Source organism: Morchella importuna (assembly GCF_003444635.1).
Source record: "Morchella importuna strain M04M26 chromosome Unknown Morimp01GS011, whole genome shotgun sequence".
NCBI classification, from domain to species: domain Eukaryota; kingdom Fungi; phylum Ascomycota; class Pezizomycetes; order Pezizales; family Morchellaceae; genus Morchella; species Morchella importuna.
In genome coordinates, this window is record NW_025763408.1 from 1035161 (window position 1) to 1059805 (window position 24645).

The window sequence follows — 24645 nt, forward strand, 5'->3', positions numbered from 1 at the left end:
TGCCGTGGTTTGATTATGGTCCGCGATACCGGGTTAAGGGAATAGATATAATACCGTGCGCGACCCGCGATCCCGCATCAGCAACACTGCAGCTGCCGGAGATAGACTTACTCCCAGGTCCCGCCCGCAGCTTGGCCCGCTACGCACCACATGAGGCGAAGTACAGTAAATTACTGCCGAACAGCGGTTTTAGCTGTTTTTTCTGACAAACAAGAGCCGGCTGCCGGTGTTAAACTGGTCCGAGGTACGGCCGTGGGTGGCCGCTGTTCTAAAAATAATCAATGCCAGGTCGGTATATCGGAAAACAGAACCCGGAGCGCGAACATGGTTTGGTCATAGAACTCGGGCCGGTTTGGAAAACCCCAAGTTTGTTGGCGGTTTAAGAGCATCGGTGAAGCAACCTGAAACTCTTTGTGGGGTCGGGGACTTTCAGACGGAAGTAAACACTGGGTCCCGGGTTGGATCATCCAACGGAACAAGGGAGGGTTTGTAAATCTTAGACTTGCTGTAAGCCTGGAAATAATGACAAGTGATGTACCTAATTCAAGCATGACTCAAAGCTACCCATGATGACTCGGGCCGCTTTTGTTGAGTGCTCCGCAGAAAGAGTTTTTGCGTGGTATTTATTTGTGGTTAACGCATGCGAGTGATCGCGCATGACGCCGATTTCACAACATGCGAGACAAAAGTGCCACAACTAGATAGAGTTAAACGTGTCTGCCAAGTACCTAAGGTAGCACACGTAAAGAACAAATATAAGGAAATTTCGGTACGCGAACCAAGAACGGTCCCTGTAAGGCAGCTGGACACCCGCCTTAGACGCAGAAGTGACATTAATGCTAAAAAACTTAATTTCCACCCCCCACACGAACTGAGGGGCCCCGTTCGGTGGGATCAATCGATATGTAATTGTCGTTGCTCGATTGCTGGACCTAATATCAATATTTTGTGTTCGGGTGTGAGATTTCTCAGCATGTACGACCATCGACGCCTAGAAGCGGCTATACGCCTTTCGGCCACCGAAATATGAGCAAAAATCATACCGTCGTCTACCGGCCATTCTTCTGAGGACCGGGCCAAGAGGGGAAGTGCAAAGTCGAACTGCATACGCATAGATGCAACTGGTGTATTATTCCCTTGTCTCATAATCCTCATTATCTCACCGAGATAGTAGGGAATTCATTGGATGGATAGTGAAAACCCTAGCCCTGAAAAACCAAATGAGAAGCTGGGTGCGTGGAGGCGTTGAACACAACCAGGATCTGCTCAAACTACCATGTCTATATTATGCACGGAAGTGCGCCCACCCGGCATGCCGGCCGATTCTCGGCGTTCTTTACTCGATAGCAATTGAAAATGAGTGCGGCTCCAGTCTCAGAAGAGAGAGCTGCTGGTACAGTCGCTCAGCTACTGACGGCGGATCCTGTCTGATGGTTCTGTTTGCAGTAATTTGCCCTTGGCGTCCAAAACCTAACTCTTTTATTGGCCTCAAATCCCTGACCGCCATCAGACAGGATCCGCCTTCACCCCGTGAGTGTAGCATGCAAGATTTGTTGTTGTGTAACATTTATGTTGTGTTAGGATCCTGTGCGTGTGGCTTATTAATTTGGGAGTATAAATTTATGCCGTTCTTGTGATCACACAAAAAATATTAAACGATTACGATAGAAGTAATTCGTGCAGTATTATTCAAGTGCCCGATTTAGCAGCTTCCTAGTTGCCCCTTCTTGGCCCATGCGTCTGTCTGTAGAGCTAGTTCAAGTCCTTTGCCTCTGACAAGGTACATAGGTAGATCCGTTGATCAGATCATAACACATTATGTGGGTATATATGTATCGGCGCTCCAATATGGCAAGTGCTCGAATGAAGCTGTATGCTTAGAATTGACATTGACTTTCATGGATTGCGAATATGATAAAGCTTCGCCTTGAGAGATGTGTATTTCTCTATTACTAGGCCGTTTTTTCATTTATATAGTAGCCTAAGTCACCGGACTGACGCAAGTATGTATTTTCATCATTGACCGCATTGTAATTTTCACAAGACATATGTATATATAAAGCACATATAGCCGCTATATGAAAAATGCAAAGTGGCACGAGACTTCATATATTTCAGCCTTCTAGTGTTTGATTAAAGATGGGTGGATTCCCGATATTTATTCAACTAGGAAGCCATATTGATCTTTGTGAAAGATGATTGGATGTAAACTCCTTTATATGTACGTATCCTGATAGTCACCATCGGAACCCAGCTCCCACAAAGAGTTGCGGCCTTCTAGATATGGTCTGCAGTGATGAACTCAGTGTTTATATGTCGCTCAGTATTAACTCGGATGGTAGGTGTGTCTCCAGCTTGGCAATACATCACGTTGACAACCTCAGTCATTTCCTCCGACGGTGCGCATGCAGCCAACAGTAACTCTAGATTCCTCAAGTAAGCCATCTTTCCGCCCAACTTCCTATTTGGACAGCTGAGAAAGGATTCCATTGGGGTACCAATGATACGCCCCTTAGCCCCACTAAACTTCCCCGCTCCCGGCAGTGGGTGGTTAAGCTTTTGCAAGGGCAGGACACCCATCTGCACTCCTGTGGAAAATGTGGGAAAGGAATAGGTAGTCGAGATTGAGTGTTTATGTGGCGCAATAAAGCATCTAACAAGGATCATATTCTCAAGAAAAACAATAGTATCTGGCCGACGTTGAAATGCGGGGAAATTTTGGTTCCTGAAATTGGCATATTAGGTTTGCGCGGTTAGAGGAGGACTATCAGGCCACTTCCATCTGAAAATTTCATTCTTAGGTGGTGGTATAAAAGGCGCATACCTAAAATAGGATTGTTGAATGTCTCATGCTGATTATTTCAACTCTCGAGCCTTGAGAAGTGGTGAGGTCCATATTATCCATAACCTGCTTTATTTATTCTGTTGAGGTACATAACCCCAAGAGGACTGAACATCATTAATCTGGCAGATTTAGGTTCATGATTGTTATCGTGATTATCTTTTGATGTAATTTCTCCTACGTAAGGAGTATCACTGTTCAATTTTCTTAATCTTGTGGAGCAGATGAATAGTACTTTTAATACAGACACTGCCAGGATGAGCTCGTAGATGTAGGCCTCGGACGCTGAAACTTTCACCGTCCTTCGGATAATATTCGGGCCTAAGTCATTTTAAGAAAGCTGAAGAAGCGTGTTATCCCTCTTCAGAGGGCCAATGATAATATAGAAGGATTTAGCATCCATCAGGCCGTGTGCTATCGTCATTTATCAATCCTTTGAACGAGCCGTTCAATATAAAGATCTTGTCTAGAAAAAATATTGTTCAGGGTGCATGTGGTTTAGAGTATGACTTAGGCCCACTGAGGTTAGTTCTTTGGTTTAGGGATATATATTCATCCGAGCCCTACTAAAGGTTGGCTGAAATAACCAATGAAACAGGGTATGAGGATACGGATATAAATATATATTCACCTTTCGGTCTCTGTACGCACGAACCACTAACTGAATCCTACTAATCATGCTCCATGGGTAAATGTTGGCGGGTGGGTAATCCACGACTTCTAAGAGGCTACTTGATTTTTGATCAAGTCCGGACCTACCGCGAGATATGTAGAGTAGTTAATTTGAATCCGCTCGTCTCAATCATGAAAATCGAATCCGAGGATTACATAGAAAAATAAAAATAGATACCTTGTAAATTTGAATAAGGCAGATACCATGTAACTACCAGCTTCAGTGGCAAACTGCTATCTAGATCGTCTTCTCCTTAAATTCCACCCTTCCTGTTGGATTTTAGGAGCTTAAAACTTGAATAGAAAGAATTTATTACGCCCTGTGACGTATGATAATGGTGATGGCTGCCAGTGTGGGTATGTACCCATCTCATCGCATCTCATATGGCCCCGGTGTTTATTATGTTGTGATGCTAGGTGAGGTTAGTGGCTTCGCTTTCACATGCACTGCCAAGACTTAAATACTGGGGACTTTAAACTCGGCTTTCTGCCACAAGGCAAAGCTCGACGACCACCAAAAAGGAAACAAACAACCCCGGTGCCCCGGATAAAAGCTGCATATTCAACAAAAGCAAAGAATTGTGGGTACTGACGGAGAAACAAAACGAAATAGGCAATGTACAGCAGTTCTGCTACATAGCCGCGGTCTCGAACCGTGGTTATCTGGTCAGGTACGAGTACTCTACCCATGAGCTGCCTAGAAAATCTTCAATAAGAGATGATTGACAGGAGTCCTTGAAGTGAGGCAAAAAAGCTCCAGCCAATCGAGAGCATTGGTGGGGAATGTGTTTCAAGGAATTCGTAGGAATGAGAAAGACCAGGTTCTGGGAAGGGCAGCGAATGAGGGCTGGCCGTGCCAGTAGGAGCTCTACGCAGGGTTCAGAAGCTTAAGGTCTTAGATTTCTTGTGCAACACCATGATGGCTCTCTCCATGTCTTGAATGACGTTTAAGTGAGTGTGAGGCGAACACAAACGTGGGGGTTTGGAGAACTCCCCCCCCCCACACTGAAGAAGGCTCGAAGAGAAAAATCATCTCAAACGGTGGATGAACTCTATGAGCACCTTCCAAATGTATGATCCATCGAAGAAGCTTATCACGATGGAAGGAGAATTTCGGTCTCGAAGACTTCTACAACATAACGCATTAAGATCCTGCAACTTGATGGATTTGAGGATAGAGGAATTGCCCCCCCTGTTCGACAGCCGGGAATACCGAGTTGTCGGGATGGCCTAACTTGTTCCAGAAAAATAGTCCTCCACATCTCGCCGGACGTTTGGTGGTTAACCGCAAAGAAGTACGGCTGGGTCTTGAAACCTCGAATGGACTTTTTTTTGAAATCTTAGACCATCCCGAAATCTCGGTAATATCGGAGAGACCACCTCGCCTTCCGATTATCTAGGTCCCTTAAAGGATTGGGTAGAGCTCACGAAGAAAGCACACTTTGTCGTAGAGGGAAGTCGAGACTCGAAGGAGACGGACTAACGGCCGCCAATGCAATTTACACTGGACATGGACACTTCAAAGGAGGCAGTGGTACCTTTGAGCGCATAGCAGTCAATATTACAAACCTACCCACATGACCATGAAGCTGGTTGCTTGATTCAGAAGGTGAGAATAGGGGACAAAGATCTCACTTGTCGAGAAATTAAAGCCCATATCAACGATAGGTGCCTGGATAACTACGCATGAAACGATCCAATCTTAGACCCAATAGTAAAATAAGTTGACGCATTGTGAGAGTGAGGCTCTCCCGGGAACAACATGTAGTTAGGGTGGGAGAACGTCTGGATCATCAATCAGGCTGACGAATGAGGATTTAAAGAACCCTTACGTAACTGTTCAAGCACCACACCTGCCTTTCTGAGCGATAAGCGTTTCTTATCACTGGACCGTTGAAGTGATGGGTGGAAATCTCGGCGAATTCTGAGAGAGAATACACCTATGCATATATGTACCTACGAAGAAAGAAGAGACGAAGGAGAGGAGGCTAGACGTAGGAAGTCAAAATAGACGAGTGCTTGAGAGGGGTGGAAGAACAATCCCTTCCTTGAAAGACATCACATTGCCCATTTGACGAAGACCTTCAGCTCCAGAATCTCAGAGGCAACAAAATTTCCATCGTTTACTCAACCAGATGCCCTCTCCTTGACCCGAATCGATCTCTCAGCAAAAAAGAAAGAAAGTAGGAAGAAAAAGAAACACCACGATTTCACTAGGACCTCAAACTCACGAAGAGAGAAGGGTACTCAAAAGGGTTCCAAGACGACAACGATTGTCCAGCTGTCTGACCGAGTCCCCTGCAAAGGCACGGTGATATCTAATCTGCTGACTTTGGGGCTCAGAAAGAATAGCTTCTTTTTCTTTTTCTTCTTTTCCTTCTCCTCTCCTCTTGGCCGCCCATCTCTTCCACGAGACTCACCTCCTCATCCATCCGTCCACTCTCTTTCATCCGATCTTGTCCAATACGGATAGTTGCTGATATCCGCCGCTGCACTTTCCCGTATCCCCTTGAGATCCCATTCATACGCCCTATGGAACAATAAAAATTCACCCTCCTCAGCAATCTTTACAATACATTTGCAATGACTACCAAATCTATCTCATCGAATTCAAATGCCACTTCCGGTGTACACAAGCGCCGCCGCCGTGCAACAAATGACGATGGCGCCCATGCCCACGTAGCGACGAGCGACTCGCCACCACCTGTTCCCGCTCAGAAACCATCGCCGCCGACCACCTCCGGTGCTGGTGGGGGGTCCTCTTCGTTCAGAAACGTGAGCGCGTGTAATCGCTGCCGTCTGCGAAAGAATCGCTGTGATCAGAGACTGCCGGCTTGTTTGTCCTGCGAAAAGGCTGGGGTGAAATGTGTGGGGTACGACCCGATTACTAAGAGAGAGATACCTCGAAGGTGGGTAGTATTCTTATAATGATGTCCCTGATGATCCGGGGACTTCTCTCGATTGTTCCGTATCTCTATATTGCGGAATTTGCGGGAAACCCCGTGCTGAACCAACCCGGAGGTGATCTGAGCAGTTACGTGCACTACCTTGAGACCCGATCGGCGTACCTGGAGTCATTATTGACCGCGAACAACATTCCATTCTCTCCGGCGGAATCCTTCCCCGATCTTGCTCCGCCTCCACCTCCTCCAGTAACGACTACCCCCACAACAGCGACATCAACTGCCGTTCCCGAGTTTCCACCCCCACCATCTTCTCAGCAACAATCCCAGACGCCCATCGATCCGGCACTGACCAGTATCGAGATCCCTCGAATTGCCGTTCCAGAGCCGAAAGTTAAGCGCGAAAGATCGCCGCAAAACTCAGATTCATTGGAAGAAAAGAAATTAGATAACCTGGTCTCAGATATCGGGCTTGTGTCGTTTGCCGGTGCAAGCGACCCGAGATATCTAGGCTCCGTCTCAGGCATTTCGTTCGCGAGAGTGGTGTTTGCTGCTGTAAAGAGCAGTGCAACAGGTAATAGCAACCATGATCAATGTAGCACGGCAGCCGACGGGGCATCCGGAACTAGAAGAAATAAACCTAGGATTGGCTCGACCACACGGATTCGCGGCACGAGAGGATTGGGAATCGGAGCTTCCGGGGCTTCTGGGAAAGAGGAAGACCTAGATGTAGATGATGATGAAGACACACAGATGCGGGATTCGTTTTTCGGGCTTCACACTAAACCCACTATCACGCCTGCGCCATTCCCCACAAGAGCATTAGCCCAGAGATTGATCAACCGGTATTTTGAGTATGCAAATCCTCAAATACCCATACTGCATATCGGAGAGTTTGAGGGGGTTCTGGATAGGATATACGGTACTGGAGACAAAAAGATCAGTGGTGGTTCAAATGAAGGCGCCTATGGAGGCAGCCCCAAGGAGAAATATATGCTTAATATTGTGTGTGCTATTGGTGCGGGAATATTCCTGAAAGGGCCCGATGAGGCATCAGACGCGGAGGAATCAGAGGACGAAACGAAGGACGAGGATGTATACGAGTCGCCAAAGGTGAAGGCAGAAAAAGGGAATAAAAGGGGGAGGGCACAAATGCATTACGAGCCAGAACAATACCATGCAGCAGCTGTACTCCATCTTGAAACATTCTTAAGCCAAAGCAAAGGTGGATTGGAAGAGCTTCAGGCAGTTTTGTTATTGGCTGGTTATGCTTTGTTAAGACCAGTTTCCCCGGGGCTGTGGTATATTGTAGGAGTTGCTCTGCGTCTGGCGGTAGATCTTGGATTACATTACGAAGATTCGGATGCTAAGGAAGTAAAAAAGGACGGGAAAGAAGGTAGGAGGGAATGGTCGAGAGAGCTACGACGAAGACTATGGTGGTGCGTATATAGTCTTGATAGACTAGTAAGCACATGTGTTGGAAGGCCTTTCGGAATAGCGGATGAGGTCATTAGCACCAAGGTAAGCACCACCTTTCCCACTAGACTAATTGATTGCGCTGATTTGGTATTATCTTTAGTTTCCCTCGATACTCGATGACCAGTATATTCATCCGACTAAAGGAATAACTCCGCCCTCACCTAATAAAGAATTACCATCCTACAAACTCATAGCGCATCATTACTTTCGCCTGCGTCTCTTACAGTCTGAGATACTGCAGGTTTTACAGCAGCAGTCTCATTCGTTTTCGTTCACTTCCTCAAATGCAACCGCAAATCCATGCGTGAATCCGCCTTTACCAACTAATCCGCCAAGACAGAACGAAGATTACCCATCACATCATCCATATCATCTTCAGACGCCATATCTAAGGGGGTTCAAAACGGTTCAATGCTGGCACAAAGACATTGACCGTCGATTGAAGGAATGGATGGACTCTTCGCCCAAGAGTAAAGACGAAACGGGGGTGTCGTTCTCACTGGAATTTCTAGAACTAAATTACTGGCAGACGAAGATAATGCTATATCGACCTTGCCTATCGGTTCCAGTTCTGCTTGCAGGTGAACTGGGAGGGAGCGGAAGCTCTGCCAGGGGACGGGCGGCGGAACGAGGGCTAGGAGGTAGAAAAGATCGTGTAGAGAGGGCTGAAGAAGAGGAGAGGGTTTATCTTGTTGTTGCCGAGGCTGGTAGTAAGGTATTAAGACTTTACAGGCATTTGCATAGAGTACACCAAGTAAACTACACGTTTTTGGCTACTCATCATCTATTCATGGCTGGTAAATAACCACTCCCAAGCACCCTCCAACGCCCTAGAGACTTGACTAATAAGAACAGGGATTTCATTCCTCTATGCTATATGGCACTCACCTTTAGTCAGGTCCCGTCTCTCCATGGACGAGGTCGACTTTACGATTTTGGCTGCTACTTCTGTCTTGGGCGATCTAGTGAATAAGTGTCCACCCGCTGAAGCTTGTAGGGATGCATTTGAACGCATGTCAAGAGCTACAGTCCAGATGTGTTTGGCAGGGAAACGAGGGCCAATAAATAAAATATTGCCTTCAGGAACATTGACTCATCACACGGGTGTATCCGGAGCAACTGGAATGACGGCCGGGATGCAGACAAAGGTCCAGGGAATGACTCCGTTTCAGCATGATGAAGATGGAGAAGGGGAAGATGTGGAAGAAATTGAAGGGGAAAATATACAAGAGCGAGAAGCAGATATCAAGTTCCCGGATACAGATTCGATGGTATTCAAAAACGAGTACCCTTCGGAATTTCCGCAGATGCACCAACATCAACATTCACAACAACAACATAACAGCAGGCACGGAAATGGATACTCCGCGACACATCAACAGCAACAGAATCTTGCTCAACAACCCCGAAGGGGAATGATACATTTTGACGATGGATTTCGAGAACTTTTTACTGCAGCCTCCGCAGGAAACCGCTACTCGAATCCCAACAGCAGGAATACTAATAACAATGTTCACCCCCACGTTCAGCAGCATCAACAGCCCTCTCCCCAACAGCAGCAGTACGGCTTATCACCCACACACAAGGCCGAATCTATGCAGCAAACGGCTTTCCACCCCCCGTTGTCATATAGCAGCGCGGAGCAACTATCACCACATCTACCGCACTCTCCACACCCACACCAGCAACAGCACCAAAATATGTGGAACAAACACCAAAGCCACATGACACATTCGTCCGCTGGCTCATCTCCGCCCATCCTTGCAGGACCTGGCCTACCATGTTCTGGACTGGCTAGCGAAGGCGAAGAAATGATGATAGATCCACAGTTGCAGTACCCACTGGACAACGTACCGTGGGGAAACCTGGATATGGGCACGTTTGGACTAGGAGGTCTAGACTGGGAAGGTGACAACTGGAGTGATAGCGGCAGCGCTGCGGGTGGAATCGGTGGCAGCAGTGGTAATCCAAGTGGCATGGATTTGTTTGATGGGTTTTTCTTTGGAGGTGGGGGTTCAGGGCATTAGTATTGAAGATTTCTGGAGTTCGATTTGAAGGTTTGGTTTACGCTTAGTATCTCTGACAGCTCGGTTCTTTTCACGGTTTTTCTTATGACGGTGGGACCAAAATAATCTCTGTTCATTTTTTGTGTCGTTCATAGGTGTGAAGTAATGTTTTTATTGGGGTTTTTTCTTTCTTTTGACACGAGGGACTTTGTTGATATTTTATAGCTAAAAATTTCTTTTGTCGTGGAAGTGGAGCGGCGGAAAAGTGAGGGTTGGTAACAAAAAAAAGGAGCAAGCGGGGATGGGACCCAAAAGCAATTGATGACTATATGACTCTGTATTGATATAATGATACCCATTGTTTTTTTGTTTTTTGACTCATATTTCTAGATTTTCTATGTTTTGTCGGGACTTGTAAGTTTTAGTGATGTTGAATAGGAATTGTCTAAAAGTATCTTTAGAATTTGGTCTTGGTATGAACTACCTTATGAAAGTGGCCCTTCTTTTGAGCCGTTTGAAGTTCGTTCCACAATCAGGAGATATTACTCGAAGCACGTGCTCAGTATGAATGACGAACACCCCATATGGCCTAAATATTTCGAGACAAAGGTAAACCAACCTAGCCTATCAGTGATAGCAGGTACTCATATGGTGGTAGTTGGACAGCCGCGTATCGTCGATCTATCTATTGGCAACTTACTTCAATTACCTACGAGGGTACAAAACTCACTCACAAAAGTCCAAGACCGTCCAGAAAGCGAGTCCTCGCACTTTACGAATAGCTTGCCGCCGCTTCCGGAACGACATGCCCATTGTTCATAACTAGACTGGTGTACGAGCTGTGAATTTTGCAAGTGTCGAGTGCCGATGACCATATCAGTTCCTTTGGAACCTATAGCTAGAGTTGTGACCATCAAGGATCACCCAGTACTTTAGTCAAGCATACGGGCCATTCAAACTATACGGGTTTATTCTCAACTAACGTAGTAAGCACAATCCAGCAGCTAATCAGGACTGGAAGTAGAGGGATAACTGAATTAAAGGTATGTAATTATATTACCTACTCACCCCGCTGTGGCCTCGAAATCCCGACAAACCCCACCGTCGATGGCGCCAAATATACCATCCCCGGAGCCCATGCAACCAAATCCTTAACATTACGTCTGGCGAGTATCCTCACAGATTAAAAAATCTTTCAGTAGTTGTACACGCGGATCTCCTCTCAATATGCCTCAGGATCAATGAGGCGACACAGCCCAATGGCGGCTGCTTTACAATTCAAATCTCAAGACCAGTACACAGTGTCTTCTTGTTGCCTGCAACACGATTTTACGGCCGCGATAGGAGGCTGTACTAATAGAGAGTTCCCTGAGCTTCTTCAGTGGCACGCGCAGAGTCGACCGTGTTGCGCTTAATTCGTGGTGCTGGGGTCCTCAACGAGAGGGCCGGCAGTTGTAACTGAAGTTGTGATGTGGGTCTAGTCTAGGTAACTTATACAATTGAGAGATTTTGAAGGCTGGACCCTAACTTCACCATCTCATGCTAGATCTGTCCTTTGCTAAATTCTCTATTAGCTGTATGGATTATGTTTTTCTATATACATAACCCATCTCTAGATCTAGAAGCGGCAGCTTACATTATGAATGTCCATCACTCTCTTGTTCGTGGGGACGAGTGATCTGTGGTGATGCTCCCGGCGCACAAAACACAAACATCCAACAGAACGTGGTGCCCTTATCTCCATTTTTCATGAAACAACGGAAAACAGAGAGCTTGCCAGTATAGGGGTTGCATTCCCGCGGAATCTTTTCTCCCGGCGCTCCCAAACTCTCACTCGCAGAATCGCACGAGCCCACCCAACGTAACAGTGCCAGCAACAAAGCGCCGTCGAATATCGCTGCAGCTACCCAGTTATTCTTTCTTCCCTGGCGCTTGTTATTCGGCTTTACAGTTCTACATAACTGCCCTTCTTTGGTGGTCGGGCGTCGTCGAGGGTCGTGGTGGTTGGTCAGAAGTGAGTTTTTTAGGCCCTCGAGAATTAATTTATATGTAGATTTAGTTATGTGCAATATATTATGGAGGAGGAAAACAGACCTTCTGGACAGGATAGGAGATGGGTTATCGGAGGATTCACGGAGTCTGCTAGTGCTATAGTTTATAATATACTTACGGGAAGCAGGCTATAGGAAGTAGGCAGATTTAGTATCGGTGCTCCCCGAAAGCATTTAAGCTTTGCACTATATAGAGTGGTAAGAGTGGTATATATATATATAAAAATGAAACTCTTACGCCACATGATCTACAACATGTGGTGCGTGGGGATTAATTGGTACACATGTACCTACACGAGAGAGAAAAGTCATCCAATAGTGTTTGTATATACGAACTGGGGCATCTCTTTCCGTTTCATGTCCAGCTCAACGATGGTATTTTGAGTGGCTTCCAGACAGAAACTATCTATAGCGGATGTCGGCACATCCCATTGAAAATATTTGGGGCTTGCCGTATATGCCGTGTCACCTCATCCTTAGTAAGAAGAGTGCACTTTATTGTGGCTGAGCTTTCCAGATGAACGAGTACCTACTCTAGAGGCATATCACAAAACATCCCCGTGATCTCCTGTACAGGCAAGGTTCGTGAAAAACTCAGAACCGGGAACGGACGCTCCTCCGCGTTGTCTTTCGGGATTTTTTCGGGAAATTTCCCGCTACCCCTGTAACCTTAACTCAACCACGAGTTGTACCACCTGAAAATGCAGCGTACCTAGGATGGTGAAGGGCCGGTGCGCCCACACTTTTGGGGGGGGGGGGGTATTCTAGGGACCAGACGTTGTATGCGGTTTTGGAGAGAGTGTGTGGGGTGTAGGTCGGGATAAGTGGATTGGATTGGAAACTACACCGATATTGTACCGCTGGTGGTGGTGTACACTTTACACGGGTTTTGTGGAGGTATTATTACTTGAGTACTCTACTTGGGAGAACGTGGAAGTGCAGTTTACTATCGCATGGCATTCAAGCCGCAAATATTTCTAGAGTAGGCGCAAATCAATGAGCGACGTTGTTTTCCGGTTTCTTACGCCTACTCTGACCAGAGGAAAGTAAGTTCTGGACACAGAATAATATTTGTTCCGGAAACGGTTTAATTGACTTGCCAAGCGGTAACTAACACTGCTAGTGATGTCTTTGCCAAGCCTTATACGACACCTCGAACTCAGTCAGCACTTTTGCAACTTGAGATATCGACTGATTGGTGTATTCCTCTACAGCGCTTGGGTACGTTGTCTTTGGGATCACCCCAGAAGAAGGAATACAGGGGCTCGTGGGGAGAGCATACGTGACAGTCTCATCCACGCGGAAAGGAAAGGTGTCTAGTCCAGATTACAACTATAAGAAGCATCTATATCCTCGTAGGCCAATCAATTTATCGTCCTGTCTCGTCTCCAGTTTGGGGTCGAGACAATTCATCGAGAACAGCAGAGCCTCTTGTGGTCCGAGGAAACACTAGTCTACTGTCCTGACAATAGTTCGAGCATAGTATGGCACCCCTTTCAAGTTCGTAGGGTTAGTGCCACCGTTGGTGTACTTCTTGCGTCTTTGGCAACAGATGCAAATGCAAGGTCTTCCAAGCTTACTAGTACACCATTCATTATGATTTCCGCACACTTAGAGACCGAATAAAACTGTGTTGAAACGGTCAAAGCAGCCGACATTCATATCTTCCCAGCGGGCTAGAATTCAATTGGCTGACACCTTGCAGATGATGACGTGTTAAGCCAGCGGCTCCCCCCTCCTTCCTCAGAGTGAAAAAAAGTACGAAGGGTGATTCTTGAAACTCATACAGTGGGCCACAAAACGGCGTCTTCCCCTCCCCATACCAAGACTACTTCTCTATCATAAAATCAAACGAAAAACTGGTTTCTTCATAAAAAGAATTAATTCCCATTACTCTGGTAAGTTTACTTGAATCATGCTTGGTTGCATCGGGGCTTACGGATAGATTTGCAGCTGCAGGAGGTAAATTAAAGGTGGAATTCAAGTGTGACGTGCCCTCAGCGTCTGAAAATTCGTCCATCACACTACTTTCTGTACATCAGTCCTATATTGGTGCATCCATCCCCATTATTCAATCATCAACATTACACAATGATGGCTCTAATTATAACCCCCGATGGGCCCTCAACAAACGACATCAACCACTGCACCAGCTCCAACTGTCTCGACGTTGACTCCTGTCCTAAACCTTATTGCAAGCCTCAAAACACCTATATCGGGGGCCAATCCCCAACCTCTGTGATCATCAGAACTCAGGAGCAACTCGATCGAGAGGGCATGGAGCAGTCACACGTTATCCGTAGAAGACCAACGTGTAGGTTCATGAACACGGCATTCTTCAAAGATTTAAAGGCAATTGGTGGAGCGGAGGATCAAGAGGCGGAGCAGATGGATTATGAAGAAGAAGAGACAGAAGAAGACGACTACAACGATGAAGAAGACGAAGAAGAGGATCATCGTCCTCTGCAACTGAACCCCCTGGGAAATGATCTCCCACCAGGACATAACCCTCCACTTGGATTCGGGCATCCATCCTGGGAACCGATCGGGGATCTCGCTGTGCAGGAAGCGGAAGAAATTATTTCTAGTCTCGAAATGATTCCCGAATTACCAGAACCTCCGGACAACATATCGGAACGTCTCCTATACATTGAACGGACCATCAGCGCTTTGAGTGGGGAGACCAAACACTCTGAGCCCGGTGGATCTCAAACCCAGTCTGAAGGATCACAATCTCCATTTGACGAATGGTTGACTGCATCCGATGCCTCTTCCCAAACTTCCTGGGTGACCCATGTTACCTCTGAGCAGCGTCCATTGTGGGGGGAAACCAAACCGATCAGCACTAAGCTCATTATTTCTCGATTGAACGAGGAGGAGCCTAACGACCCAGAGGACCTGAATTTGTACTACCTCCCGGACTTGAAAGAGTGGCGTCCGTTCCCTGTTGAGGTTGAGGCTTGGAATGCACCGGAGCCTGTCCAAGTCTTGAAGAAAAAGTCAAGGGTTAAGCGCATTGCGAGCGCGGTTGCGACGAAGATCAAATGCGGTGCTTATGGCTATCGTGCTCATCATTCTCCACTTGATAAGAGACTCATTTCCATGCCAGTGGAAGGATCCAAGAGGGGGATGATTGAAGCTCTTCTTGAGGACAAGTAGGGACCTCTGTGTCGTACTCTTTTTTCTTGTTGATATCCATATAATATTTGGGAGGTTTATGATCTGGAGCTTTTATTCTTGCTTTTTCGCGGTACATTTTCTGTATTGTCTCATATCGTTTTATGGGGGACCTTTCATTGCTCTTTTCTGGATTACCATCTTCGGTTTTATGATAGCTCATTTCTTTTTCATTTTTTTTCCAACGGGATTGGTGCTCTCTTTTATGCCTGTTTACGAACTTCGATGATGCTTTTATGATTTTCAGATTGTATTTTTTCCCCTCTGCTTTAGTCATGTTTACTTACGATCTTACATGTAGTTACTGTTACTGCTGGCTGGGTTTATCTTCATCTTTTCGCTTTCTCTTCCAAAGTTTAAGATAACTTCTGGCTTTTCTTTTCTTTTCTTCTTTTTTTCACTTGGCTTCGATGATAAAATGTCTAGAATTTGACCAAGACGTTGTATACTTAATTAAACAGGGACATGCTAGAGACGTGGCTCTCTCTTGCTAGGAATTGTTATCCCACTTATCTAAACCCGGTCTGACAGACCCGATGTTCCGGAATTCGCTAGGATTTGAGGATATTGGGAAGGAAGCCAATTGGCCTAAACATGTACTAAGAAGAGCGGGAAAAATGAAGAATCGAGGTTCCTACCAATTATGTGCAGTGTCTCATACTTGATTTCCAGTTACTTGATTGGCCAAAACAGTAACCCCGTTGAAATGGTCACTCACCAATCACATCAGCAATGAAAATCACCTACTACGATCAGCCGTCATACACACATATAGTCTACTAGATGAGTCTAATATATTTCAAGTTAGGTTTAATTTACTATATACAAATGACTCCTCAGAGGAAATGAAATATTCATCCAAAGATCGTGCTTATGTACGCCCCTATAAGGAGAACACCTTTTTCCCAGATATCATCTCGCTTCTCTCCCATGCTCGGCCTCACAACAATTCTCTGAGCTTACTTCTCCTACACCTGGTTCAGAGCTGTAACTGCTACGTCTTGCTCTACCCTGAGCTCCCAGGTCCACCGATAGCTGGAGTGCTTGCTGGATAGATGAACCTAGATCTTCCACCTCTGAACGCTATCCTCTACCCTTAAATGTATAACCCCCATCCATAGGAGGCATCAACCTCGTGCAACAATTGCAATCACCGGATATCACTCGCAGATAATTGCTAGTCATAAGAACGGGCAATGGTGTAATATGTTTAGTGTAGTCCAAGAAGCTGCTCGAGGCGATCAGAGACTAGCACCCCGAGGTACCCCTGTCTCGTGTGGTTTATGCCTTTGCTTGCTCGTGTAGAAGGGGTTGATGCCTCGAGCTGCGCTCGTGGTAGATCATTACTATAATTAGACCTGCATGTCGACGTCGAAGTAATACCAATATCCACTTCAAGCGAAGCAACCTTAACAGGACTAAACCGGGGAGTGCAGGAATAATGGTCGAATATCACTATAAAAATATCAATTCACCCCACACATGCCACCAATACTAGTAGGATTATCTGAATCTCAGATAGTTTGCCTTGTAGACCCATGCCTTGAGCTCTCTCGAGGTAGAGGCCCCGAGGCAAGGCCTCGAGTAGCAATATCTCATGGGCTACACTACACCACGTAATAGTAACAGTGAATTCCTCAGTCAAGGGTAGGGAGATGTGCCCGGGTCTATCTTCTTCTGAAGGTCTTTGTGTCGATCCAAGAGATAGAGGTTCGCGTTCGTATTATCCAAGGCTAGTGGCCGGGTTAATACCGGCGGCGGCAATCTTAGCTTTCTAGAAATTCTGGCGAAATAAGTGGCGTCAGCTGTAGCTATAAAGCAGCCAGAAGTTTGAAAGATGTAGGGGCGTGTACTAATTCCTATGCCCTAATGAGGAGGGAAGGGGAACCATGAAAAATTTACCCTGACTCGAGACATCATTCGAATTCAAGCCTGTCATTGCTGTCGATCATCATGTAAAGTGAAATGGAGTCTCTCTGATACTGCCCTATCCATGGTCTTTCTTAGCTTTGCAAGCCTGTGATTCCAATTGGAGCACATATTTTTGTGCGCCATAAGTACACCAGCACGCGCAGAATGGTGAAAGATCTATCTCCGAAACAGAATTCCTAGGGGCGAAGGCCGAATTTTTTCCTTGGGTCAGCAGAAGAAAAAGCGGACACTGTGGCAGCTTTACCAGCGCTTCCGGCTGAAAGTCGTTAAGAATACGTTATGTCCGCGGAAACTCCAAGGGTTATAACCGCCCTCCCTCCCCATAAATAAAAGAAATTGCCGCCGCGCGGCGATCCCGATGTATTGTAGGACCAAGGAAGGGCTTTGTAAGAGTCGAAAGATTCATTTGTGAAACGGAGGAGAAGTTGGCATTGATGGTTCGCTAAACTATGAGTGGTTTTTGCCTATCCGGAACCTAATTTAGGCGATGCCCATAGACAGACTCTGCCTCGGAGGCTCAGGGCATGAGAATTGCATAAATCGAGTGATAATTCATGTGAGGACTGCAGTTGTTGGCTGCATACTTAGCTAGATCATTTAGAGAAGGTCGGTGCGTAACTCGGCAAGGGGCGCAGACACTAAGCCTCGCAGGAGACACTAGCGACTGATCACGTGAGTGGGTGCCCGGGCCAGGGGATTAGATTCAGCTTAACAGCAGAGAGCAGATAGGAGTGCGTTATATACATGTATTTACATGAATAATAAATTGTTAAGATCGAAGACCTGATCAGATAGCAACCCAGCTGGCCAGGTATAATTGTAGACATACATGTATGCTTGTACAGTGGGCAGAATTAATGTATCAATTAATCGTCAATACGAGTGATATTTCGTGACCCAGACTGCTACTTGAAATTGCACTTATATATCTGAGGGCAGCTTGATCTTGCATAAGTACGTATAGTTCTCACCTCGGTCACGTGGCACGTAAGTTATTCCTCACCTCGGCGAGGTGACTTACACATGTACATGTAGTTCTCCACCTCGGTGGGGTGGCTTATACAAGCTCCTCACCCCGAGGAGACAGCGAGTAAGGTATTTCAATGTGGATACATGCATGTACGCATACTTCCAACCATCAGTAAGGCTTAGAGGGCTCACAGTCATCGCAGACGATATATTTCTCGCCGTATGGTTATACCTTGACACATCCAGCACGCAGGGTTGCTTTCGTTTCTCCGAGGCATGAAAGGGGAGTTGAACAGTGAAAAGCTCTACGACAACATATAATGGTTCTTAAGGTCTACCATTGTGCCTCAGTTTACATATATGTGTAGTGTTAAGAGTAAAGAGAAAGAAAGTCAATACATAAATACACACATAGAGTCCGGATCCCTTAATCGAAATCTAAGAAAGCTGTGCATATATTCCAATATGATCTTTCCTCAATTCACATCTATTTCTGTGGTAGAATCTCCCATGAATATCGGATCCTATATGTCGTTGCTCAAATCATGGGACATTGAAGGGACATCCAAACTAGAGATTGATATTCAAAGCCACTTTCGTAATAAAACAGCAACCCCCTCTCAATTGCTGCCGCCCGCCTGGCTATAGCCAGAAATGCGCTAGCCGCTCCCCACAACTGAGCTCCCTTTTGCCCAGCTATTCTTCCACCCCACTCTCTTTCCCGCTTGTTCCCATTTTCTCTACAAGCCCCATAATTCTGGTGAGGTTTGCCTTAGAAATTATTGATCATTCTTCAGATCTCCAAAAATCGCTCCCCTGAAGTAATTAACCTCGTCCGAAGTAGGTGGAGGTAATGATCTCCGAATTTCCCACTTGCTATCGATTATATATCAATTCGTCAGTGTATTGTTCTTGAGCTCACAAGGGATTGCGCAGGCTTTATCACGTACTGTGCGTGTGCTGTAGATTAATTTCGAGTTAAAGAAAATTCAGAGCAACGATCGATAAGTAAATAACCATGATTGATCTTCCAATGATTACCCTCGTTTTTTTTAAACTAATTCTCATTCAGCTAGCCATGGAAGACCAGAACCAAGCTTATGGCCAGATGAACGCCACAAACAATTCTGCAAGCGGTGCCGAACACACCAACCAAAGCCAACCGCAAAAGATCGAAGACCAAGAACGCCCTGAAGGTCGCCTTTCAACCACTCAGGAGCAGCCTGAACGAGTCAGGTCCCATCTAGCGAACCGTAAGCATATATCCTCCATAAAAATAAAACAAACAGAAAGAAGAAACATGGCTAAGATCTTCTAGTTCCCCCAAGCGCTTCCACCAATACCCACCACGCGCGCTTCTCAAACGCCAAGAGCCTCGATTCGGCACCTTCAACCACACCCCCACCTACTGAGTGGGAGAAATATTTCGAGGCTAGGTCCTCCCGCATCCGCAAGGAACGAGAGAGGAAAGCGGCAAGCACTCAGCGTGGGCCCGGGAGCTACTGGCATGAGCTGCTGCAGGAATACCGGGACATTCCTCCTCTTCATGAAGAAACGGAGGAGGACCGACTTCAGTCGGAAATCATGAGCCGGAAGAAAAGGGACCTAATGGAATCCCGCTCCAACGGTTCTGGAAAAAGGTTTCGCTTTTGGGAAAGGTGATTCGGGTGTAAACGCACCATCATGTAAGTACGATGTATATCAGCTCGCAGCTAAGAATATGTGCTGATGTTTTCTCAGACGTTCTATCTCGGTGAGGTACAATTGGCCTCTAAGGTTAATTTCCCCGCGCAAAGTAGTAAGTTCCGATCCCTACATGGTTTTCTATAGCGGCTTCTTCATGGTTTTCCACCCGACTAACCTAGATAAATCGCAGGAACGGTTCAACATATATTTTTAGTCCACTCTCCTTTCAGTATTTTTTTAAAAATAGGAGAGTTTAGAAGGAATTGGGGTAATAAAACATAGCGGTTTCTATGGGTTCTAGGTGTTCGATCTAGCTTGTGTGTGCTCCCAACTTTTGATAAACTGGCGTGAGGTATAATATCGTGACTGGCCAATATTCTCCATGTTTTTATTCTTCATAGACTATTCATAAAGATGTTATTTGGCTTAGTATCTATATATTAAGCCGCGAAGAAGCTTAAGTACTTTGGGATCACTTAGATACATGACCACCACCTTAAATAAACCGAGGCCTGCGTTGGTAATAAAACTTGTAATTAAAACCTTAAACACCTCCCAGCGTATGCGTAACTACAGTCTTAGAGGTTTACAATTGCTAGTCTTGAAGTTAAAAGAAAAAATATGTTTCGAAGCTCTGTTATGGCATATTCAGTAGTCTCCACTCACACGTACTATTTTAACAGAATATTAGTTAAGCCAAAAGAAGAGGTGAAGTCAAGTTCTGCTTGGCACACATAAATTTAGCGTTGTGAAACCCAAGAACCTAGTAGCCCAGCAGATCGCTTGGCGAAAATTCCCACTACAATCCAACTGCACCCCACCATCACAGAATTTCTTACTATTCACCCCATTTCACCTACAACCGAGAGCTCAAGCAACAATGGGAAGGAACAACAGGAACAACTGGCGCGTATGTTTCCCTTATTCTTTTAACTACCTATGGAATCTTCTGGCTGATCAATTCTTCTTCAAAACAGTCGAGGAGAGGGAATAAGGACGGACAAGGCTCTGAGTCGAAGGGCGCGGACACACGCGGCAGTGCATATGTCTCGATCCCAACAGAGAATGAAAAATATGAGAAGTTTTACAAGGAGTCTGGCCTGATCCCAGAAGAGGAATGGGAGGAGTTCTGGAGCACGTTGAAGAGAACTTTACCGACTACCTTCCGGTTCACTGGGAGCAAAGGGTAGGAAATTTTTTTTTTGTTCTTATCTTATAGCTAGACTGGAGAACGAAACTGACTAGTAACTATATAGCAATGCTCTAAACGTTTTGAAGACACTCCAAGAAGTTTACGTCCCCCATCTCTCAGGAATCATTTGGGAAGGCCAACCCGTCGCGCCTCCCACCCCGCTCCCATGGTTCCCTGACAATCTTGGTATTTATTTCACTCTTAAGTTTCTAGAAACGGTGCTAAACTAGACTCTAGCATGGCAAATGACCGCCGGAAAGGCAGTCATCCGTCGCTGCGCTCCCTTCAAGAAATTCCAGAATTTCCTTGTCGCCGAAACCACAGTTGGTAACATCTCTCGTCAAGAAGCAGTCTCCATGATTCCACCACTATTGATGGACATTGAGCCGCACCACACTGTTCTTGACATGTGTGCTGCCCCGGGATCAAAGACGGCACAGCTCATCGAGGCTATTCACGCTGGTGAGGAAGCACGCGTCGAGGCGGCCGTTGCGCAGGGGGACAAGGTGCCCGAAGGGAGTCCTGACAGCGGCGGGAGACCTACTGGTCTTGTTATTGCGAACGACGCAGACTACAGGAGGAGTCACATGCTGATTCATCAGACTAAGCGTTTGAATTCCCCGAACTTGATCGTTACCAACCATGATGCGACATGGTTTCCTAGCATTCGGGTTAAGGAAGAGAACGGAGCTGTGGAGTACCTGAAGTTCGATCGTATTCTTGCAGATGTGCCATGTACTGGTGATGGTACGCCAAGGAAGAACTATGGCATCTGGAGGGACTGGACTCCCAATGGTGCTTTCAACCTGCATCTCACTCAGGTCCGAATCTTGGTTCGTGGGTTGCAGATGCTGAAGGTCGGTGGAAGAATTATTTATTCGACCTGCTCAATGAACCCCGTCGAGAATGAAGCCGTACTTGCTGCTGCTATCGATAGATGCGGTGGTGTAGAAAAGGTGAACATTGTCGACGTCAGTGACAGGCTGCCAGAGTTGAAGAGACGGCCTGGTGTGTCTGAATGGAGAATCTGCGACAAGGATGGTGCCTGGTTCTCCACCTGGGAGGAGGTAGAAAATGATAAGAAATCCGTGGAGCGAATGAGCAGAATGACAAGAGAGATGTTCCCCACCGAGAACAAGAAACCCCTGGATGACTCAACGAGGATACCTCTTGAAAGGGCGATTCGTGTCTATCCCCATCTTCAAGACACTGGCGGATTTTTCATCACAGTGTTAGAGAAGAAGCAGGAGATCAGGGCGATCAAGCCTGAGACAGGCGGAAGAAAGAAGATGGCCGCCATGGCCAAGGCCCAGGCAGGCAAAGAAATTGATGGGGATGTAGCCAGCGAGGCTCCTGAGGCTGCTGAAGGCGCAGAAATTACGCCCGGAGAAACACCTGCACCAGTTACCCCCGCTGTAGTAGAAGAGTCGGTGCCTTCTGAAGCTCCAGAATCCCCCACAAAACGCAAAATCGAGACTGTTGACGCCGCCCCTCCTACACCACCAGCGGCCAAGAAGACACGACTAGAGGAAACTGCTGAGGCAGAACCCAAGGGCGAAGCTTCTGAGCCATGGGCTTCAAAGAAGACCAGTGAAAAGACAGAGGCCAAACAAGAAGGTGCTCCCCAAAAAGTGGGCAGGAAGAACGGCGGTCAACCAATCGAGGAGCCTTTCAAGTATCTCTCGCCCGAACACTCAGTAATCAAGCAAATATTCGACTTTTATAGTTTATCACCACGCTTCCCCCGCGACTGTTTTCTCGTTCGCAACGCGGAGGGAATCCCAAGTCGTGCAATCTACTTCACGTGCAACCTGGCCAAGACCATTCTCACCATGAATGAAGGGAAGAACATTAAGTTCATCCACTGTGGGGTCAAAGCGTTCTTCAAACAGGACGTCCAGGAGCCTGACGTATGCCCATGGAGAATCCAGAACGAGGGACTTCCAATCATTGAAGGTTGGATCGGCGAGGGCCGTGTTGTCCGCGCCAAGCAGAAGAGCACCGTCAAGGGTCTCCTCAAAGAGCTTTTCCCGAAGGTTAATGCTGAGGGATACGAAGGCGATGCCAGTACTATCGCGGAGATTGAGGAACAGGTCAGAAACTTGAGCATGGGATGCTGCGTTCTCAAGGTCGAGAAGGGCACTGGAGAGGAATCATTTGCGGACCCTCTAGTCCTGCCATTGTGGAAGAGTCGTCACAGCTGTAACCTCATGTTGCCTAAGGATGAGCGAAAGTAAGCTTGCCAATTTTTTTTAGATTGTGATAATAGGCAATTTCTAACAAAAACCAATTTATATAGGGCAATGTTGATGCGTCTCTTCAATGATGAGGGAGAAATCATTGACTCAACCAACAAGAACAAACACTCCTTTCAGAAGAAGCCCGACACCTCAGTTGACACAGAAATGGCCGAGGTCGAGGAAGGGAATGGTGAGGGCTACGGTGAAGAGGAACCTGGAATGGGTGAACCGATGCCTATGAGTGTCTTCGAGGAACCCACTTCAAAGGTGCTTGAAGAGAATGACGTCAAAGAAATTGTCAAAGAAAAAGAGGACAAACGCGAGGTCGGTATTTTGAAGAAAGAGGTTTTGCAAGGCTCGGAGGAGGCGGCAGCTGAAAAAATGATAACTGAGGAGATTATGAAGGAGGAGCTTGGCGATGCTTCCGTGTAAAACATTTTTCTTTTATTTTTCTTGTGGGATTTGACGAGCGATATAGCACTAAGGTAAAATGTTTGAGTGCTTCAAAACTGGGATGGGAACAAAGGGATTTTTTTTTTTTTCAAAAGTATGACGAAATAACATAGAGTTTTCTCGCTCAGCAATCTTCAAATTTCTGATAGAAAGGCCAAGATACAAAATGTTCTTTTTTTTCTTTTTTTCTTTTTTTCGTGGAAGGGCCAGAATTATAACGTTTATCGAATGAGTGACCGTGAGTGGTTTATCTGCTGTGTTGAAGGCCTGCTGTTCATAAGTCCCATACATCGCACAGAGTATTCTTCGGAATTACCCAGAACTAGATGGCACTTTCTTCATTTGTTGAGAGAGCTTAAGACAAGTGATCACAGATGATTTTAATGTGACAAATGAATAGGATTTATCAAAGGTACATGTACCTAGTTATCCACACATCATAGAGCTCTTATTTAGCTCTTCATATAGAGCACAATCCAAGCATTCTTGGTCTATCCAACTTTCAACAACAAGTGTTTAAAATAGTACAGAATTCTTCCTCGGAACAGAACAATCAGCTACTCTAAACATAATCTCCCTTGAAGAAGTTTACTGAGTGCTAGTTTCCTCCCCCAGTCTTCTCTCACTCCAATCTCTCTACATAGTTCTTCATAATCCTTCAGCGGGATCTAGCTACCAACTCTCATTATCTTGTCCCCGACCATGTTGATTCTCCCTATTATCGATGCCAGCTAGATCCGGTTCACAACCTCCCCTCAAGTCTGGACAACTACTCCCTCTATTCAGAGGTTGGAAATTCGTCAAATTATCGAGTTGTTGAGGAGAGATTTCACGAGCATCCGACTCGCCGTTTCTATCAGAACAGAACCAAAGGTCTCTATCTAATGAGTTGACGGTACCCACAGATTCTTCAGAGGGAAGCCTAATATCAAGCGCCACACCAGCTCCCCCCATTGCTTGCGAGAGATTTACCGCTGCCCGGTCAAATATCTCACGTATCTTTGCGGCCAACGCTTCACTTTCAGCCGAATTTCCCTCCTCGT

General features: G+C 46.2%; 5 protein-coding genes across 5 annotated transcripts; 4 read left to right on the forward strand and 1 right to left on the reverse strand.

Annotated features, from left to right (window-relative positions):
* Positions 1-3324: 3324 nt before the first annotated feature.
* On the reverse strand, positions 3325-3721 carry LAJ45_04664 (uncharacterized protein; the record flags this gene model as incomplete). Its single annotated transcript, XM_046114241.1, has 3 exons — positions 3325-3405; positions 3474-3597; positions 3693-3721. The coding sequence occupies 3 exons, from the start codon at positions 3719-3721 to the stop codon at positions 3325-3327; spliced, it is 234 nt and encodes a 77-aa protein (XP_045972763.1).
* A 2376-nt stretch (positions 3722-6097) lies between these two features.
* LAJ45_04665 (uncharacterized protein) lies at positions 6098-9923 on the forward strand (the record flags this gene model as incomplete). Its single annotated transcript, XM_046114242.1, has 4 exons — positions 6098-6423; positions 6549-7938; positions 7997-8693; positions 8752-9923. 4 exons carry the CDS (start codon positions 6098-6100, stop codon positions 9921-9923), a joined length of 3585 nt encoding a protein of 1194 aa, XP_045972764.1.
* Positions 9924-14044: 4121 nt separating this feature from the next.
* Positions 14045-15112, forward strand: LAJ45_04666 (uncharacterized protein; the record flags this gene model as incomplete). Its single annotated transcript, XM_046114243.1, has 1 exon — positions 14045-15112. One exon carries the CDS (start codon positions 14045-14047, stop codon positions 15110-15112), a length of 1068 nt encoding a protein of 355 aa, XP_045972765.1.
* Positions 15113-19109: 3997 nt separating this feature from the next.
* On the forward strand, positions 19110-19693 carry LAJ45_04667 (uncharacterized protein; the record flags this gene model as incomplete). The annotated part of the gene is made up of 2 exons (XM_046114244.1): positions 19110-19284; positions 19350-19693. 2 exons carry the CDS (start codon positions 19110-19112, stop codon positions 19691-19693), a joined length of 519 nt encoding a protein of 172 aa, XP_045972766.1.
* Positions 19694-20597: 904 nt separating this feature from the next.
* Positions 20598-23581, forward strand: LAJ45_04668 (uncharacterized protein; the record flags this gene model as incomplete). Its single annotated transcript, XM_046114245.1, has 5 exons — positions 20598-20627; positions 20695-20903; positions 20974-21095; positions 21147-23142; positions 23209-23581. 5 exons carry the CDS (start codon positions 20598-20600, stop codon positions 23579-23581), a joined length of 2730 nt encoding a protein of 909 aa, XP_045972767.1.
* Between the last annotated feature and the right edge of the window lie 1064 nt (positions 23582-24645).